Source organism: Alligator sinensis, unplaced genomic scaffold (genome assembly GCF_000455745.1).
Source record: "Alligator sinensis unplaced genomic scaffold, ASM45574v1 scaffold1462_1, whole genome shotgun sequence".
Taxonomy (NCBI): Eukaryota; Metazoa; Chordata; order Crocodylia; family Alligatoridae; genus Alligator; species Alligator sinensis.
Window position 1 is genome coordinate 287,486 of NW_005842850.1, and position 20,019 is coordinate 307,504.

Consider the following 20,019-nt stretch of genomic DNA (forward strand, 5'->3'; position numbering starts at 1 on the left):
TTTGTTGGGGGGGGGGTGGGGGGGGCAGCACATGGTATGCTAGTGAATACAGCAACATGAATCCAGTATCACTCTTGCCCACTGTAACTCCAAAAATAGTCAGTCAATCTTAGGCGCACTGGATTACCTTCAATACCACAGTACACCTACCCCAGAAGTGATCTCTTACACACCAAACAGTCCAATAAATCTTTCCCCATCTGCCCATTCCCCAGCAGATTCTAGATGTGCCCTGGTTAGGTGATCAAGCTCATTTACATGCATGATAGTCTTATGGCATATTTTGATTACATCAAAAGGTTAGTAGTCATTATGGTAGCTCTAGTCTAAGTTAGAAGCATGCCGTTTAGAAGTGCTTACAGAACCTGGTCCGTGAACCATTAGAAAAATACCAGCGAGTGGATAGAGCGCTCAGGCACCGGAGCCCATGTTAGGCTAGAAGGGCAGCAGGTTACAGAGCAGTGAGAGGCACCTTCTGAACAGACTTGCCAGCACCAGGCACCACACGTCCATCTGTGCCACATGCATGCATCTCCTATCTAGAGGCACTGCCATTTTAACCCTCTCTCGTCAATCTGGAAATGCCTTCCAAAGCTTCCTTGTCATGATCACTGGCAGGTAAGGAGTCAGAGCCGGGCATCTGAATGAAAACTAGAGAATGCAACATCAAGGAAAGGTGTCTTTTGACTACAGTCTCCTGGCATAGAGGACCCCAGCAAAGCTCCCGTCTTCTTCAAGCACCATGGGCTGCTTCTTGCAGAGGCAATCAGCCCATTGGCAAGACAGTAGCTGCACTGCCTTGGAACCAAGCAGCAACGGGAAGAATCCCAGAAAACCATCATCATGGAACCACTTGGCATTTCCATGGAAACGCAAGCACTGGTCCCATCGGGTTGATTAGTCAATCAGCTTAACAACTACAGTGAAGGAAGCACACAACCAGCTTCTCCATCTGGGGAAGAGGAGCATTCCCCGAGGCAAGAAGGGGTCACAAGGCTTCCCTGGCAGCCATGTGGTAAAGCCAAGGTTTCAGACTTAAGACAATTTGGAGAGTGATCATTTCTAAGGAAACTTGAGACCTTTCCCCCCCGGCCAGCCCTGGTGAAGCATTCTACCTACAAAGCCTTGAGAAGTGAGAGAGGAGCTCAAGCGATGCAGCACAAACTGCTCTTGAGAAGCCCTCACCCAGTTTGTCAGCGGATGTGATTATATCAGCTGGAACGGACGAGTCCAAATCAGCATCCAAGATTCCCAGTGGGTCGAGCTGTGCTACATGGTGCCCTCGAATCTATGAAATGAGCCGGGAATGGAGGGAGGAGAGGAGAGGAGAGGAGAGTGGAGACCAAAAGGGACAGGAGAAACAAAAAAAAAAAAAAAAAAAAAAAGAGGGGTGGGGAAGGGAGGGGAGGGGTAAAAAAGTTAAGTTACATTCAAATTAAATTGGCAGATCAATTCTCACCGACGTTTGGAGAAACAGTTACTGGCGAATCATCAAAATTTACACAGCTAATGCCAAGAGGATCAAGTTTTGCAATGTGATGACCCCTGACCTGGAAGCAACAACATACATTAGTAATTATTATAAAACCAAGGTAACAGGAGAGAGGCATTTGTTAGACACACAAGCACCCTCCCCCCTGCTTTGTCAAACCAATTTTTGTCTGCATTGTATAATAAGAGGGTCCCTACTTGGTCAATCACTAGCATAAACGAGTCATAAGACTACTGCACCGCTGTTATGGTGCATATTTGGCAAGGATCTGAAAACACCTTACACAAATTTTTCAGAGGTGACCCCTCTCCCCTGTGCAGGGGCAAGTAATCCCATTAACAGCTGGAAGCAAAATGCAGAGGGAGTTACTGTATTTCCCCCCCCACACACACACACACCATCTTTCTTTCCCCCACAAAGAAATCAATGGCTGGAAACTGGAGCATGCACTGTGAGAATAGATATGGTAACCACCAGTTCTGCTGGGCAAAAGTGAAAGCAATTTTGCACATGTTCCCTAGGGAGCAGAATACCTACCAGGCTGGGCTCCTGCCCTGATGCTACTCAGTTACTTACTATAAGGAAAGATCTTGCGCGCCCCACTTTGATCTGCCTTTCAAAAACAAGGTGCTTATTATGTTCCAGGGTGTGCTGTATGTGAGACAACACGGTATGTTGACTGGCAACTCTTTAAGGCCTCTACTAGCCACTCCCAGTCTTTCAGGCCACTCCAGCTGAGCTTGAACTCCAAGATGGGGTTGATCCCCCAAGGTAATACAGTTACAACTCCCTTTTCCATAAACTGGAGGCAAAGAAGGAGGCATGAATCAAACACATACCATCTAGGACAAATAAGGTCTCTGGCTCCTACTAGACCTGCATTTACTTGGTTTGCAGAGGAGAAATATGCAGTGCTGGGGGCTTTGTAAAGAAACTAAGACCTATGGAAAATTCTCAAAGAAAACAGCTCTGAGATAAAGGTGGCACTACCACTGTCAGCCTGGAGCAGGGGAGAAGAGGCACCTGTTTCACACAGCCCCAAGCTCAAAACTAGCATCCTTCAAAGGGCCAAAGCCAATTCTGGACCAGCTCCCAGGACAAAGAGTACTGGCTGCTATTCTGTTTGTCCCAGGGCCTTCATAAATGAAAGACTGCAGCCAGGGGGGTAGGAAAGAGTGCTCTCAGACAGGCAGGCACAGAGTATGTGGAAAACATCAAGTCAAAGTATACCTGTCCTGGCATTAGCAAAATCAATGGAAAGTTACTTTAGATCCCCATGCATTTGTCCTTCTCTGAGCTGGCAACTCAAGCCACCTTGTGTCTTTCAATGTTGACCTAAGGATGATACAAAGAACAGGACAGAGCGATGGGATAAGCTGTGGCAGGAGCCACTGGAGTTGGCAAGGAGATGTGGGTCAGGAGTCAAGGTCTTGGAAAAAAAAAAAAAAAAGAGCTAGGCCTCAGGGCACTCAAGAGGTTCCAGCTGGGGAAGCAGAACAGGACTGGTGTCCTGAAGCACTCAGGATGGTCCCACTGCAAGTCTCAAAAGCTGTTTCTTCCCAACAGCATGACCCAAGAAGCCATGTTCCAAATAAACCCAGCTGATACCCATGAAGGAGAAATATTTAATATCAGCTTGGACCTTCGGGCCAAACTGGAAGCCACCAAGCAATAGGTACCAATATAGCAAGAACCACAACACAGATCAGTTTCTTAAGGCTGTTAAGGCTTTGGGTTGAGAGTCTCACCTGTACTTGGGACTATGATGCGGTTATTACCTACCAGGGGGCTGCAAAAGGTCAGAGGCAACCCAACACCTGGCCTACATCATCAGCAATGTCACTTCCTCTCCCGCCAAGTCAGAAGTGAGTGTTTTCCCACTCCCCACCCCCACATGGCCCTCACCAGACAGCTTCCTATTAAGTGGTGGCCACCCTCATATGCTTCCTCAGCTGCTCCTCTACATCCGGAGTTAGCAGCTTTTATTTTCTGGGTCTGCCATTTTACCCAATGGAGGAGATAGTTTTCTAGAAGCTACAGAGCCAGAGGGGAGGGAGGGGTGCCCAACCAAGTCTTCAGATGCTACCACTTTTTACTGAACTGCTGTCAGGTCATTTTGAAGCAAGCTCAGGGACTCTGGAGTAGTGTCTGCATTGCCAAAGAGTTCTCCAGCCCTATTTAGGTAGCCACACTCTGCAAACCACTGCACTGATTCCCCAACGCGTCTGCAGTTCTAAGAGCTGTGGCCCTCATGTCTCATTAGTAGCTCATTCTGCTTCAGCCCCTGCTTCTTCTCTGCAGTTCATTCTACTTGGCTTCTGGGATGTGATTATTTAAACCTTAAAACAGCACAGCCGCTTCTGGTGTGAAAGCAGTGAAATATGGGCCTAAGAGAGATTTATACCAGAAGCATTTGTTGCCTTTCCTCTATGGAAATCACACGGCTAGTAAAACCCACCACCCCAGTAATAGAGGTTATATTGCTTTATCCTAGTGGAATGGAAGGGGGACAACTTGTGTATACATAAAAGGGCACCCACAAACGTGCTGGGGGGAGGGGGGGGGAGAAAGGTGTTTTTTAAATTTTAGTGGCTCTTGGGAGCTGCTCCAATTAAAAGCACCTTCACATCTTGTGTATTCAGCATCCAGTGTTTCAAAACAACAGCAGGATGCTTTAACTAAAGCCTGTTCAGTGAGCTTTAGTTTAAGCACCCCTGCCAGCCTTTTGAAACATGGGGATGCTGAATATATGAGGCATTGCAGCATACTGGCACGTTCTAATCAGAACGCATTAGAGAACATGTAAAGTGCCCAAAGGAGCATTCAGGGAGCCCTAGCCACAATTTGGTTCAAGGGCCGATTTGTTTTGGTTCTTTGATGAAGTGAGGGGAACTCACCAAGTAGCACATGAACCCCAGTTAAAGCTGACAAGCCTCCGAAGTGGTGATTCTCAACTGGGGGCCCCCATGGGGTGCTGAGAGAGCCTTTTAAGGGTGTTATGAAATACAAGCCCTTTTAAACCTACCAACATCTGGGTTTCTCATGAACCATCTGTAAAAATAGGAACCCAGAGCATTAAAGACCATTCTGCCCTCTCATGGCCTGCGTTCTCTGGAATAGAAGCATTGCTCTAATATTTTTCTGTAGTCAAGAAACAAGTCAAAGCTAAAAGCAGGCACCCTCTGGGGTAGCTGGAGCTCTGGAGTCTAACAAGGGGCCAGCCTCAAGTCTAAATAGCTTGAGAAGCACTGCCACAGAATTCTGGATTTCAGCAGCAAAATAAGAGGATATATGAAACCAAACCTGCAAAGAGGCAATAAGCTCAGCTGGCCAAACCCCACGTGGTCTGGGGTCCCCATGGAAGCAGTCCTGTTTTGTGGTAGCCACAAGTCCAAGGAGGGTTGGCTTAGCTCAGGGGTGGGCAATTATTTCAGGCGGAAGGCCACTTACTGAGTTTTGGCAAGCCATCAGGGGCCGTATGACAGGCAGCCAGGGGCAGATAAATATTAATTTTCTACATTTTTTAGGGGCCCTCTGGGCCGCATTTTCCCACCCCTGGCTTAGCTGGAGGAAGCTTTTCAGCAGCTCAGAGCAAGAGGAAGGAGATGGGCCTCTTTTTATCCCCAAGAGGCACAGTCTGCAGGCAGACAAGATGTAGCATTTCACTAAGGTGGAGGACATGACATGACACTTTCCCTCTTGGGGTTAGGATTGTTTCCCTGCCCTTGAAGAACCAGCACTTCGCTCTAAGGCGATGCAGAAGCCATGAATATGCACATTCAGAGCAGGGGAAGATTAAAACTCGAGGGAGGCACCCCAAATCCATCCAGTCCAAGCAGTTAATTGCCAGGTGCATGGAAGAGGCAACTGTCCCATACATTTGGTTGCACAGACCTCCATAGCTTTTAAGGCTGTCTATATAGAATTACAAGGTTGGAAAAACTATGGGGACATTGCTAATATGGATTATACCAAGCTAAAAGTAAACCTCTGCAAACCAAGCCACTTACACATAGAGAGGATCTTAAAACCTCTAGTCTTGGCCCTTCTTCTATGGTTTTCCTCCCCAGCATTGTCATCGGAATCAGGGAGAAAAAGAGAGGGCTGAGAAGCATGAGTCGTGGATTTTAAAGGACTCCAGTGAGGCTTCTTTTCTAAACAGCAAATGTGCTTGGTCATTCCACAAGCCAGGGAACTGCATGGTGATGAGATGCCATCCAAGACACTGGAAACAGATTCTAAACTGACCCAGAAGATTCAAGCGGCAGCCTGTTTTTCTGCTTATCTATCACTAAGCAGGACAAGGCTGATAGCCTCAGTCTCTTGTGCTGCAAAACCAAAAGACTCAAACGTGTTGCAGAAGAATTGTGTTGCCTTGTGGCAAGAAGGAGATCAGTGCACGTTGCCTGGCTTGTCTTCAGGAGGAAAATTGCAAAGAAGCCATCAGGGGGGACCTAGTGGCTGCCTATAAATATGCAAGGGGTGTACATCAGGATCTCGGGGAATGCCTGTTCACCAGAGCGCCCCATGGGATGACAAGGTCAAATGGTCACAAGCTCCTCCAAGACCATTTCAGGCTGAACATAAGGAAGAACTTGTTTACTGTCCGAGCCCCCAAGGCCTGGAACAGACTGCCACCAGAGGTGATGCAAGCACCTACTCTGGACTCCTTCAAGAGTCAACTGGATGGTTATCTTGCTGGGATCCTGAGATCTCAGCCAACTTCCTCCCCCTGGGGCAGAGGGGCTGGACTCCATCTTCCGAGGTCCGTTCCAGCCTTAAAATGTCTATGAAAATCTATGAAAAGTTGAGGAAGCAAAGCTGGCCATTATCAAAAGCACAAGGTTGATCCCACCTTGTAGATAACCTGATGAGTTTCTCCTTGAGCAACAGTGCCAGACACCTACTACAGGTGGCAAGAGATATACAAGAGGGTAATCAGCAGTTTTGTTAACCTACTGCACAGGCTGCCCACAAAGGGATAGGAAGTCTGTATATTCTTGCATGTAACATGCTTTTTCCACCAAAAAAACAGCTGTTAGAAATTGAAGAGTCTTATATGCAGGTTTTACCACTTGTTAGCTCAAACCAAAAGAAAGATCTGCAGCAACCCACTGGAAGCAGGACAAGAAACAGGCTCTGCTCTCTCACTTACAAGGAAAGATCTCCCCCCACCCAACATTTCAAAAACAAGGGTGTGTGTTATAGTCTGTGGATGTTTTGTATGAAAACAAATATGGTAGATGTTAGCCCTTTTTGAAGGGTCACTGCAAAGCAGATAGCAATTAGAGAGAGCTGAATGGAAGATCTGAGCAAGAGGAGCTTTTTGCCCCCTGTTGCTTCCTTGACAATGGAACTTAAAGTGTGCATTGATTTCTGCAGCTAGGGATATGCACCTCTTGAAAGGAAGATTTTGGCAGCCAGGTCCACGCTAATCCAACCATTATCTGAGAAGCCAGCAAGGACGTGGCCCCCAGCCCCTTGCCATCAGGGAGATAGAGACATATTTCCTGCACTTGATACACCCTGGGGAATTATACGCACAGGTGCATAATTGTATAATTATACAATTATGCATCCCACAGATTCCACACACCCCTTTGCAACCCACCCACCCACCAACCATACAAAAGTACCGGCATATATTTTTCTAAAGAAGGTTCAAACAGTGTTATATTTAGTTTAATTTGTAAAAAAGTTATTAATTAATTTAGCATAACTGAGTCTTCCTGTCCGTCATTGAGTTTTTATGCACATAATTCCCTGAGGTGTAACTTGGAGTTCTAGATGGGTGACAAAGCAAAAGGGGGGGGGGGGGGAAAGGGGGGGGGAAAAGAAAAAGGGGGGGGGGGGGGGGAAAGAAGAAGAGATGGGACAGGGAATGACCACACCAAGGGGCTTGAATAGAGTGAAAAGTGGTAGCTGCAAGGGTGGAGTTAATAACTCTGCTAATTGCCCTGTTGGCTGACAATGTCTTTAAAGTGTTACTATGGTCTAGCAAGGATCAGCTGATTCCTTCTTTTTCCCCCGCCCCTCCAGGTTAGTAGCTTGCTCATCAACCTACACAGAACAGTCAGAAAGGACACAGCTGTCTCAGTTCACAGGTTGACCTGGATGGATCTCTCCAACACAAGGCAGCATGCAGTTTGCTTTCACTGAGTTACATAAAGTATAGCCCAGGACCTGAGACCGACTGTACAGTGCCAGGCTTGATTCTCCACTGCCCTGAGCCAGGTCCAGGCAAGGGGAACCAGGCTCTCATCACTCTTACCTGGTAGGCCCTGACGAGCGACTGTACGGCGAGATGGTCTTCCACCAGCTTATCAACATTAGGCTGTGCTTGGACAAGGGCCTGGGCGTGGGTCAGTGCAGACAGGCTGGTGCTCAGTGGAGGGGGGCTTTGGTAAGCGGTGCCCGGAGCAGCTCCAGCATTGGCATTGCGAAAAAATATGTCCCATGACTGCAGAGATAGAAGGGAGAGCAGAATGAGTCCATCATGGATCTCCCCAATGCCATACCTGTACAAGTTCCTCTGGCTCAGTGGATAACCCAGCTGTTGGGAGCTGCTCCACACAACAATTTGTATGTAGCCTACATGACACCAGGGACAGCTTAAGAGTGCAGGACATAACTGGAGACAGCTGGCCCCACTCCCCAACCATCTATCACCACAATCCACTAGCCAGTGACAGGAACTAGAGAGGGTACAGCTATGCACAACAGGATGATGACTGGTATGAAGGGGTTGCCCTATGAAGAGAAACTAATGAGGCCAGGCCTGCTCATTTTAGAAGAAATTCTTGAACAGAGAAAGTCAATAGGGATTTATTACTGATGGTCTCTCCCCATACAAGAACAGGGGTCACAACATGAAACTCGTAGGCAGTCAGTTTAAAACCAACATAAGGCAGTTCTTTTTCAACCTGGAGGTCATTCAAGGGCAGGACTCATTGGCCACCAGATGTAGGGGAATCTGAACATTCAGCCAGATTCACTAAAGGACTGGACATGTTCTTGGAAAAAAAGGGGCATCAGTGGCTATAGATCACAGGAGTGAGGGGCGCAGCCTCTAAAAATCAGAACATCCTAGGCCTTAAATGCTGAAGGCTGCAGGTGAAAGACAAATGGGGAAAAAGCCTGGTCATCCCCAGGGTCAGGCTCCCTTCCAGCATCTGCCCGCTGTGACACAGGAGACTGGGCAAGATGGAACTATGGAGCGACCCAGTCCATGACAGTTCTTATGTTCTTTATACATCTTCAGTTCGTCTGCTCCACACAGATACAGCTGGTAGCCTATAAGGGGCACAGCTACCGTATCCTGCCTGCTCCACATAGCAGCCAAAATACAAGTCAGACCCAGTACATGGTCCTGTACCTTAAATTTTTTATATATTATGCTGTGGTGCCCAGGGATGCCACGAGATCCTTTGAAGGGCACCACACAATAATTAGCATTGTTAGATCTTCACACGCAGTGGCCAAGAGAAACCCAGTGATTTCTAACAGGAATCTGGAGTGTCCAAACTATTCTGACCTGCCAGGGTCTTTGGAGGTCTTTGCCACAAAAGAATTGCTCTGGTATTTTTTCTGTATAGGAATGAAAGTCAATAAAAGAATGGAAACTAAGAGCTGGCATTTTCCAAGGGGGGGCATGTAGTATGCCAATAAATACAGCAGAGGGTGGGGTTCACTGTGATATTACCAACACCCATCTTTCACAGCACTGTCGCACAGGCATCAGGGACTTCAGCAAGACTAACAACCTGTGGAAGCACTGGAAAGTCTCATGGATACCGCAGGAGAGCAAACATTGGCTTGCAGTACTGTCAGTTATGAAGCCATGCCACACATGTCCCTAATGGAAAAAGCCAACAGATGCCTGCCCAGATATGGGCAATTGTGGGGGGAGGAAGGAAGGAAACCATGCTAGAGAAACCAGAAACCAAAAGGATACTGGAGCCAAGTGAGTCAGGCACAAAGCTGCTGACTCCAGCATCATTAAAAAGCCTGCCTCAGCTTGGAGCGTTTCCCTGCTGACGCCAGTTTAAAACTTGCTCTCTGCTCAGCTGCCATCTACCTAGCAATAAAGCCAGGCCTCCCATCTCCAAGGCTAAGAACCTCAGGAGAGCAGGATTTTGAGAGCCAAAAGCACCTCCAGGGGCCGAGTTTGCAGTTCAGGCCTGAACAGCTGGCAAAGTTAAAGACACACCACAGAAGACGGGGAATAAGCAATCAACACTGACTCAAGCGTCGAGCTGGTAACCCAGACTCGGCCGTGAAAAGCTCTCGCTCCCTCCCCAAGCAGATCCGCTGAATTATGGGTGCAGGGAGGGGAAGAGGTTGACATATTCAGTTTTGAGAGGGGTGAAAGGATATGGGATACAGCTAGAAGGCTCCCATGACCAGAGCAGGGCCAGAGTCTGTGGGGCAAAGGTGCATTTGGGTGGAGACAGCATGTTCTTCTCAATACACATGGACCTGGCTCTGGACAAGAGGGGTATTCTGGACTGTCCTGTATCAGCAGTCTCCATCTCTATAAGCACTTGCTGCATTACTGTAGGATATGGTTCAGAGCCCACAATCACCCTAGTCCTGTAGAAGAGTCCAGGCTCTGCTCCTTTGACTTTCTCCTCCAAAATGATACCAAAGCTCCCCACATCTGCCTCTGCTCAGGCCCATACTGCATATCCTGTGCCTGATGCACCCTTCCATGTTATTTCTTGCAATCCAGAGGAAGAACTGGCCGCAGCTCTGAGCTGGACCCACCAGAGATCCTGGCTGTGCTCAATGAACCCTTTCTGACCTGCTGCCTTTTGCCAGTTAGTCTCAGGAGCTGGCAGCATCCAAGGCCAATGCTAGAGCACTTAGGCCAACGGCTGAGAAGCAAGAGCGGAGTCCTAGAGGCATTCAGTCAGTAGAGGGAAATTTCTGGGGGGGAGTCAGGTCTGTGAATGTTTCACCTCTTCTCAGGCTACCCTATTGTTCACTAGAGAGACTGTGACCTTTAAAACTAAGCACTTTCAGAGGGGGCCAAGGCTGGCTAGCTGTTCCCCCTCCATCGAATCACGAGGTGGCAGCCCAACTCATAACAATAGCCTCAGTGACTCAATGGCAGCCTGGATCCATCATCCTTGGCACCTGTCCCTCACCCTCCCTTCTTTAAGGGTTAAAGGGCTCGTGGACATCTCAACAGCATCCAGCCCCAACCCAAGCCTGAAGGGGAGAGTACACATCACCTCCTCATCTCATAGGACAGTCCAAAAAGACTTCGTCTTTGGCTGCTGGAGAAACAGTCTAGTACAGGGTGCTCCCTGGTCAAAGATGCAAAATACACTGAAAGAGCAGAAAAAAAAGTTGTGGGATCTCCATCCCTGGAAAGTTTCCGAGGGCAGGGCAGACAGGCTGCAAAGAGTTTAGTCCTGCCCCAAGTAAGGGGCTGGACTAAATGACTCTGTGACATCTCTCCCAGCCTGACTTTCCTATGATCCAGATGCCTGAATGCACTCCTGCCAGCCCAACCCAGCCCCTGTAGACAGCAGATACCCCTTCCCCACTAGCAGGACTATTCCAGGAGCCGCTGCTCATCTGACACTGCTCTGATCCTGCACTACTGGGAAGTTATTTTCAGCATGTTCAACTTCCAGGCCTGCTGGTCACAAGGTGATTAAATTTAGAAACGACTCACATAGCGGTGACACAAGCCAAGAGCGACATGTGGGTTCTACCCAGATTTCAATCCCATGCATCCAGAATGAGTCTAGGAAGGGCTCCTCACTGCTGGAGGGAAGGACTAGACCAAGAGGCATCAAAGAAGTGGGGCTCCAGAGGTCACACCTAGTTCAAGCCCCTGCCTGAGGAAGGATCACTGTTGTCCAAACCATCCCAGACAAATCCACTGTCCAACCTCTGAGCAAAACTCTACCAACAACCCCAAAAGCACCAGTCCCTACCCAACTAGATGAAAACCCATACAACAGCATTCGAGCCATTAGGAATGGGACAGGGCATCTCAGGCTCTGCTCCCTCAGAGAAGAGGGAAACGTGAATCTCAGCGCAGGAAACACCAAATACCGAGGGGGGAAAACCTAACAGGAAAGATTTCCTCCTGGATTGATGGCAGCCAGCTGAATGCTGGAGACAGCACAGGAGACAGAGAGGCCAGTCAGCAGCTCCTGAAGGATTCATATGCATCTTCAAGGCTGGAGAGTCAAAACCAGGGTGCCATGGCACTCTTCGGCAAGGTTCTTCTAAGGGTGCCAAGCAACATTAGCACTGTTGGATGTGCCAACACTTTTCAGTGGCTTGAACAAGAGAAACCCTGGCATTTCCAATAAAAATCTAGGAGTAGCCAAACCCTCTGGTCTTGTCATGGGCTTATTGAGTTCTCTGCAGGCTCTGATATTTTTCCCCCATAGACAAAACCCAGAGTGAAATCTCAAGAACTGGCATTTATTCAAGGGGGGGAAAACACGGGACAGGGACTGTAGTCTAATGAGACTGAGAACCTCTGCTCTATAATGACCCCTGTTCTGTCTTTAGAACCGAGCCAAGCAGAAAGGGCCATGAATGAGGCTTCTTGGCCCTTAAGATCTTAATTAAGAAGTCATCCATAAAAATTCAAAAAAAAATAAATCATAGAAAATGAGAGTTCGAAGGGACCTCAGGAGGTCACATCTAGTCCAACCTCCTGCTCAAAGAAGAACCATCCCCAGCTAGATCATCAAGGCTTTGTTTAAGACCTGGCTAGACAACTCTAAGGATGGCGATTCCTCCACTTCTCTGGGTAATTTGTTCCAGTGTTTTACTACCATCCTCACGAGAAAGGTTCTCCTAATACTGAACCTCAACTTTCCTCGCTGCAACATGAGACCATTGCTCCTTGTTCCATCATCTGCCATCACTGAGAACAGTCCAGCTCCAACCCCACTTCAGGTAGGGGAAGGCTGCTGTTAAATCCCCTCTCAGTCTTCTCTTCTCCAAACTAAATAAGCCCAGTTCCCTCAGCATCTAAGTCATGTCCTCCAGCCCTTGAACTATTTTTGTTGCACTCTGCTGGACTCTCTCCAATTCAGCCACACCCTTTCTGTAGTGAGGGGCCCAAAACTGGACACAGGACTCCAGATGTGGCCTCACTAGTGCCAAATAGAGGGGAACAATCACTTCCCTCAGGGGCGATGTGTAGGGGGTACACATGGACCCTGAGCGCAGTGGTGCACCCCCTACAAAAAGGGGGCACCGACAGTGGTGGCGGTGCCTGTGGGCGGTTGCTGCTCACCAGACTGCCACCGACAGTGCTGGGGGCTTCTGCGGGTAGCCCGAGATGCCCACTAGTTGCTGCCAAAGGTGGCTGCATGTGGTCACCGACCCTTGGTCAGCGCTCACCCCCCCCATCACCACCCCCAGCTAGTGCTGGCGGCATCTGCAGGAGCTCCCCCGCTTACCGCCGCCGCTGCCATACCCCCCCAGCCACCAGGGGCACAAGTAGTTTGTGACTTCCCTCAACCTGCTGACAACACTGCTACTAATGCAGCCCAGTATGCCATCAGCCTTCTTCACAACAAGGATACAGGCCCATTTCAATTCATTCAGAAATCAGACCCTTCAAGGGACAAGTGACCTAGGCGCTTAATTCAGAAATCGGCATCTCCCATGACGTGGTTCGGAAGAGAAACTGAACAGTGGAGATTGGGGGATTCATTCAAGACCCTGCCAGCATTTTGCAGCTGTATGACTGATGCAGTGAAACCATTACAATTCTAAGATACAGTAGTGGGATGGTAGTGGAATGGGAAAAGCAGAAGGCAAATCAAAGCCAAGCTGTCTGCTGTGGGGCTTCCATCAGTTAGCTAAATTGGTTCAAAACCGCACTTGCCCCGCTTGCACACCAATGCAGCTGGGCAGCTCAAGTTGGAACCCAGTCTCTGCAACCCCAGATCTAAATTTAGTTGTTTGCTGCCTAAACACGGAGCCATGCTGCTATCTCGATCTCCACACCAAGAGAGTTCAAGGCTGTTCTGCAGTGGGGTTGAACTAGATGTATTCTCTGGAGGTCCCTTCCAGCTCTACCTCTCTCCGATTCTATAGCTAAGCAATAGGATGCTCCACTCAACCCCGCAGTCCACTGCTACACTGCACTGACTTGCTGCCCTAGCTCATGGAGCAGGGTGGATCCCAGCACGGATGCTAGCCAAGCGAAATGAGGCTGCACAGACTCCATTGGGTGTACTCCTACAGATCACTCAGCAGGACTCAATTAAAAGAAAATCTGCTCTGGGCATGTGTCACACACCCAAATCTAACAAGGTAACAGCACCCACATATCTTCACTATACACACACCATAGGGCTTACAAGAACTTAGAAATCAAAGAGAAGAGGGGCTAGAAGGGACCTCCAGCAGTCCCCTAATCCAGCCCCTGCCTGAGGCAGAATCCTCCCTGCCCAAACAAATCCATCAACCAACCTCTTAGTAAAACTATACCGCCAGCCCTAACAGTACCAGACATCACACCCAACCCCACCACAGGGAAAGCAGGGGGACCACAGCAGCCAGCATTCTGCTGCTGGCAAAAAAGGCTGTTAATATATACACTAGAGATTCCAGGTAGAGGCCATGCCCCTGCTACAGAGGAAGGCAACCCCCACCCTAGTCTGTACCAAACTGACCAGGGGTAAGATTCCTTCCTGACCCCAAATATATCCTCAGGATGATGTTGAGCAGAGGGGCAAGACCCTCGAGCCAGGATCCTCTAAACTGGTCTTGGGGCACAACATGGTTTGCTTTAACCAAATAGCAGTTAAACAAGCACTGGTTACACTGCAACCATTACACAGGTTGACTGAGCTGAAGTTCCCTGGTGTCAACCTCTGGTCAGATTGCTAAGAAGGGAGACCACGAAACATCCAGGGAGCTGCAAACAGCTTTCCCCACCAGAAGAGAGCAGCATGCATGGACCCCATGCCTCAAGGCACACCTCAGGACCTACAATGCTGGGGAAGCCGTCTTTGCCAAGAGACACAGCAATCACAATTCCACTGAGCTCACTAGCACTGAAGACTTTTGTCCATTCCAGGGAGGTCAAATATATGGCCTGTGAGCTAGAGCTGGCTGTTCCACCAGTAGTCCAGTATCTACCAGAAGTTGGTGGGGGTGGAGACTAGTAGACCTGGCACAGAATTCGAGGTCCGAGGCCTGCTGCACCCCTGGACCTGCCACAGCTGCCACTAGCCTTGCAGATCTGAATTCACATCCGGCCTGATGCAGTAACAGATGTTTGACACCCCTGATCTAGGCAAAGAAAAGCAGCACTGCTTTTCCCCATAGCCTTTTCCATTTCAGCGCATACCCAATCAGTGCATGGTGCCCTTAACTAGAACTCACTAAAAGCCCCAGTCTTCTCCTCCAAAGCCAACCCATCCACAGGTACCCTATTGCTAACCCACTTCAGTGCCTGGCATCCTTCAGCCCATGGAAGGTGCCTCACCCTTGTTGGAGTGGAAGAAACTTAGCACAGGCCACTCCTGCAGTTTACGGGTGTTATTCTACGGTATTTGCTCCCCTTTTGTCAGCCACAAGGCTGGGCTGCGACAAAGCATATTGTACCCTAGTAAGAAGCATCACAAATGTGAAGGTACTTATAAAGTAGAAAGGGAATCAAACTGCAAGCGTTACTACATCCATCATGGAGGAGTGAAGGGTTTAAAAGAATTCCTCCCCGCAGGTACAACTGTACTGTGCAAAAAGCCATTGAGACCCAATCTGGGGGCGCGGCATGGCTGCAGGAAGATAGGACACACCCTATGATTGATCCCAGCCTGTGCTCTCCCCCCCACCCCCAGCACTAGTTCTAATAGCAACAAGTTGGTGGTAGAAAGACAGAATATAGGGCGACTTGGGAATTAGCATGAAAACAATCCCAGGTCTGAGGATAAGTAGAACAGCTCATAATGCCGTTGCTCGGGGAAGTAAGATTCCCCAAGCAAGTCTACATGCAAGTTAACTCCAGGGGGGGATTCTGGTTTCCTGAACTCAAAGGGTAGAACATAGCACACACCTGCTGCATAACCACGCGAGAGATACAGGACTAGGTATGGGCTCTGAAAAACTGGAGTCAGTGTTACAGCTATTTACTGGCTGTGCATGCAAGATAGGACAATACAGGGGCATACAGCCAAAAACGCCCCATGGTGTGATGAACCCACATGCCCCTACCTTCAGAAGGAAGGGTGTTACACAGATAAGACACCCACCAGTGACACGGGAGAACTGGGACCTATACAGAGGTCTTGTCTGGCTTCTATCCAGCATCTTAAGGACAGAGACAGTGGAGACTTCTTACCAAGTCACTTGAAGCCCCAGCTGAGAATCACTGGGTTACAGATGCCACATAACCGTACAACCTCCCCAAGCACCTCCTTGATTGGAAGCCCAGCACTGAGGAGCTTCGTTCTTTATATGAATGAAGCACCCAGATCCACTGGAGGTCCCATATGGAAAAAGACATCCCTGAATGTTTGAACAGGTTGAACCCAAGTAGACACTGGACTCCATGCCAGTCACCTTGAAGATCCTCATCCTTAAGATCTACTCCAGCTCGAGTGAAACACAGCTGCCTGGCTTTGAAAGCCCAGAGTGGGGCTGTTAATTGCCCACCGGAATGTCCGAGATAGTATTCTACGGGTAAGGGGACTGAGAGATCTCCCTGGGAAACTCTCTCGGAGTTGAACAAAATATTTCAATGCAAATTGGACCCTGAGGCTTTGAGGAAGCCCCAGTCACAGGCAGGACCAGCTGTGGCCAGTGGGAGACTGGAGAATCAGGTTCTCTTTGGTGCCTGCACTATTCTCTGCCAGCCACATTTAACCCATCAGCTGGGGGGTGGAAATCTGGTGCACCAGTCCCCCAGCTGGTGGGGACTTTCAGCCTACTAGGGACACTGGTGCCCGGTGCTTCCCAGAAGAGCTCAGAATACCCTGTGCTGGAACAGTGAGCAATAAAAACCCGTTGTGTTAATGAGTGCAATGACTGCAACAAGCAGTAAGACCCAGATAAGGAAGCTCACTCCCTGCCCTTGGCAGGCTTCAAGCAGGATAGAGGAAGGGAACAGGAGGGGAAGAGCAGCAAGATATCTAGGGCTTTTCAGCTGAGCCAGGTCTGTGCAGGGCAGAAGCAGAAGCAGCAAGGTAATAACTCATAGCCCAAAACATAAGCAGTTAAACCCCCAAGAGAAAAATTTCACCCCCATTTTTCCCTTCCTTAAGCTACAGCTAGCAGATCCTGGCCCCAAACCAGCAGACCTGTGAACCTTAGCAGGGCAAGAGCCTATCTGGGAAGAGAATGACATCACAGATCAAGGTCAGATATGGGGCAGAAAAGAAAAAAAAAAAAAAAAAATATCAGGGTTGGGAGGTAGGGACCTCCCAGCTGCTTATGCCTTTACCCTGCCATAATTGCCAGGTAACAAACACCTCAGAGAAGGAGAGGGAGGCCAACTGGGTTTCCACCCCAAAGTAAGAGCAGGCATGTCACAAGGCATCAACTATACTGCGATTAAGTCCAACTCCTAGGTTAAATCTCACCTGGAAGCTCTTTGCACCCCCATAGGCTAAGGCAGGGACATCCACCCCCCCAAGCCCAACCCCCAGCTTTCCAGTGGCAGGCTCCAACACCCTAGACTCCCAGTCCCTAAAGGAGCCGATTCTCCTTTAGGGAGATTCATGCTTGCCCCCCATGGCTAGATTAGTGTTTGCCCCCCTTTCTCTAATGCATGCTAACATATTTATAGGTCATACTCCCCATCAAAAAAAGATTCCAGCAAAACAAATATAGCAGATTTTTAACTGGTAAGAGAGGTACCATAAAAATCTTGGTGGATGAAGTCCAGGTTTCAACAGAAAAGAAGTCTGGGGATGGCAGCAGCAAGAAGTGTTAAAGGAGATGAGAGGCTGAGACAGCAGAACACACAGTAAAAACAAAGGACTTCAATTATCCACAAACAGACTGGGTCAACCAAACATCAGGCCAGGATACAGTGAGCAAGTTTAACGACCCAATAGAAGGCTGCTTCCTGGAGCAGTTAATCCTGAAAGCTACAAAGAGGAAAAGTCATTCTTGACCTAATCCTAAGCAGTGCACAAGATCTACTGCAAAACAGTAAGTGTTACTGACCTGTTCTGCAATACTGACCACAATGCAATCAAGTTTGACATCCACATAGGATGCGGAAAAGGATTTCAGCCAGATTCACTGAGGGATTGGACACGTTCTTGCTGCTATTGAGCACAGGCATGAGGGTCAAAGTCTCTGAATCAGAACGTCCTAGATCTTAAAATGCTTTGAGAGGAACAGGGGAGAAAAAAAAAACCCTACTCAGACCCAGCTCACTGTTCCTGACAGCATCTGTTCTCCGCCATCAAGCAACTCAGGAGACTGAGCAAGATGGATCTATGGTATGACCCAACGCATTATACAAATCACACACTCCCACCAAATAAACCCCATGCTTGGTTTTTGAAAGGTAGAATGAAGTGGGGGGGAAGAAGAGAAAAAAAAATAAAGGGGGGGGGGGGGGGGGGGGGGGGGGACATCTTTCCTTGAGAACTCCAGCTGGGGCAGAGTAGAGAAGAGAACAAAAGAGAACCACCCACAGCTTTGCTTTTACTTTCCCCTGACTGGTACTGTGTTTTTTCACTTATGTGCACCCCAAATTCTTGAAAGCTGGATTGGGGGGGGGGGGAAGGTGGCAGGCAGCATGCATATGCAAGGTGATATGGTAACTATATATCCCCACTCACTCTGCTGTATATCCCACCGACATCCATGCTGCAAGCCAGTCATTTCCTGTCCTGGCACAAATAAAGGCATCAGCAGACAGGAATGCTAACAAAAGAGTTGTAAGGCTCTTAGCACTTTGGGAAAAGTGAAGTACTTGGGATACATGGTCTCAGCCAGGCCTCAAGCCTGTGGCCTGGACCTCTGGTTAGCACCATAATGCACACATCACTCTAAAAATTCCACTTGTAACAAAGAGCTGCCACTGAAGAGGGGGATTAAATCAGTTAAAACAGCTCCCAATAGGAAGGTATAGACAGAAGCTGGCATCAACAAGCTGGGAAAGCCAAGCCATCCCATTATCTGGAAGTGACCTGAGAAACAGGAAGCACACTGGGATTTCCCCCATCTTCAAAAAAGGAGTATTTTGCCCAAGCAGGTGCCTGACACCCATGAGTTCCAATTACTGGCAGCAGGTACACCTGCTAAATGAGCAAGTCATGATGTTTCGGCTTTGAGGCAGAGGGGGGGCCTGTTCAGTCAGATAAGCCAAGCCAGTGTCCTGGTTGTATGTGGGACTTTGTAACTCAGCCACGTAACGTGCTTGGCACTTTGCTCCTTCGTGCCACTAGCGCAAGCTGATCTTTACCCTCCCTGTGAGGTCCCTTCGCAGGTGGGGAAAAGCATCTTAGCCAGCTCCACACAGCAAAAATCAATCAGGAGTTCTGCTTTCTGCTCCCCACTGTGCTCCAGTCACAATCTGCTGCTGTGCTTTCTATTCCCCTGCCTGTGCTCCCTTCCAAACTCTGCTGCTCATCCCCAGCCGGATCAGCAGCGTGCCACCTGCAGCGGCTGCCTGTGCCACAAACTGGCGACCCTTGTCCTGGCCTCACCCACCCATTCCTCCAAAACCACATTGTTTCTATAGCTAAGACCATCCACAATGTATCACGGGCGCCTCGGTTTAGCCTCACAAGAGGGCCTTCCAGCTCCCCCAGCAGGACCTGCCATTAGAATGGCTCAAGCATGCACCATCCAGACATCAGCTTCCTGTACACCAAAGTCACCAGATGTGAAAGAAAGCTCAAAGGCTACACAGACAAGTCAAAATATATGGTATAAACCAGAGAGAAGGGAGTACAGGGAGCCTTTAAAGAGCCCAAGTGGGGCTACAATTGGCCAAACATGGACATTTTCTTTCAATATTAAACAAAGAACTGCTTGAAGCGGATTTGCTATTTTTCTGCTATGTGAGATGCAGTCACCCACCTTGCCTCCCAAGAAATGGAGGACTCAGGTTATCTGGCAGGCCTCCTTATACACTACAGCTACATCAAGGAATACATTAAAGCCACTAGAATAAAGAAGTGTCAGCCCAAATTTAAGCCTGGACCCAAAAAACTTGTGCCCTCCCACTCCCCCCGCCCCAATGATTTTGTGCGGTGGGGTGAAGCACCTTCAATGTTCTACACCAGAAAATATGGCAGAATCTTCCTATGGGAACCTCCCACTCACCTTTATAACCCCAATACGGGGTATATTTTTACAGAGAGACTTGCCCCCTAACAGCCACCTGAAAATTGGTGGCCATTCATTTCAGGACAGCTAATTGCAGGGTACTGATAAGGGGTAGAAAAGGGCTAGAGCAGAAGTGCTCAACTCCTAGCCTGCAGGCTAGATCAGGGCCTCAATACCGAGTTATCTGGCCCGTGAGCTGTGGCCATGTGTGCTAGGTCAGGCATGCAGGGCCTGATCCT

The 20,019-nt window shown here is 48.8% G+C and overlaps 1 protein-coding gene across 1 annotated transcript in view; it reads right to left on the bottom strand.

Moving 5' to 3' along the window:
• The window catches only part of OGDH (oxoglutarate dehydrogenase), a 53,543-nt gene that overhangs the window by 32,384 nt on the left and 1,140 nt on the right, over positions 1-20,019 (bottom strand). Inside the window, 2 exon segments of the mRNA XM_014525625.1 lie at positions 1,186-1,288; positions 7,764-7,952. Coding sequence (XP_014381111.1) covers positions 1,186-1,288; positions 7,764-7,952 — 292 coding nt within the window.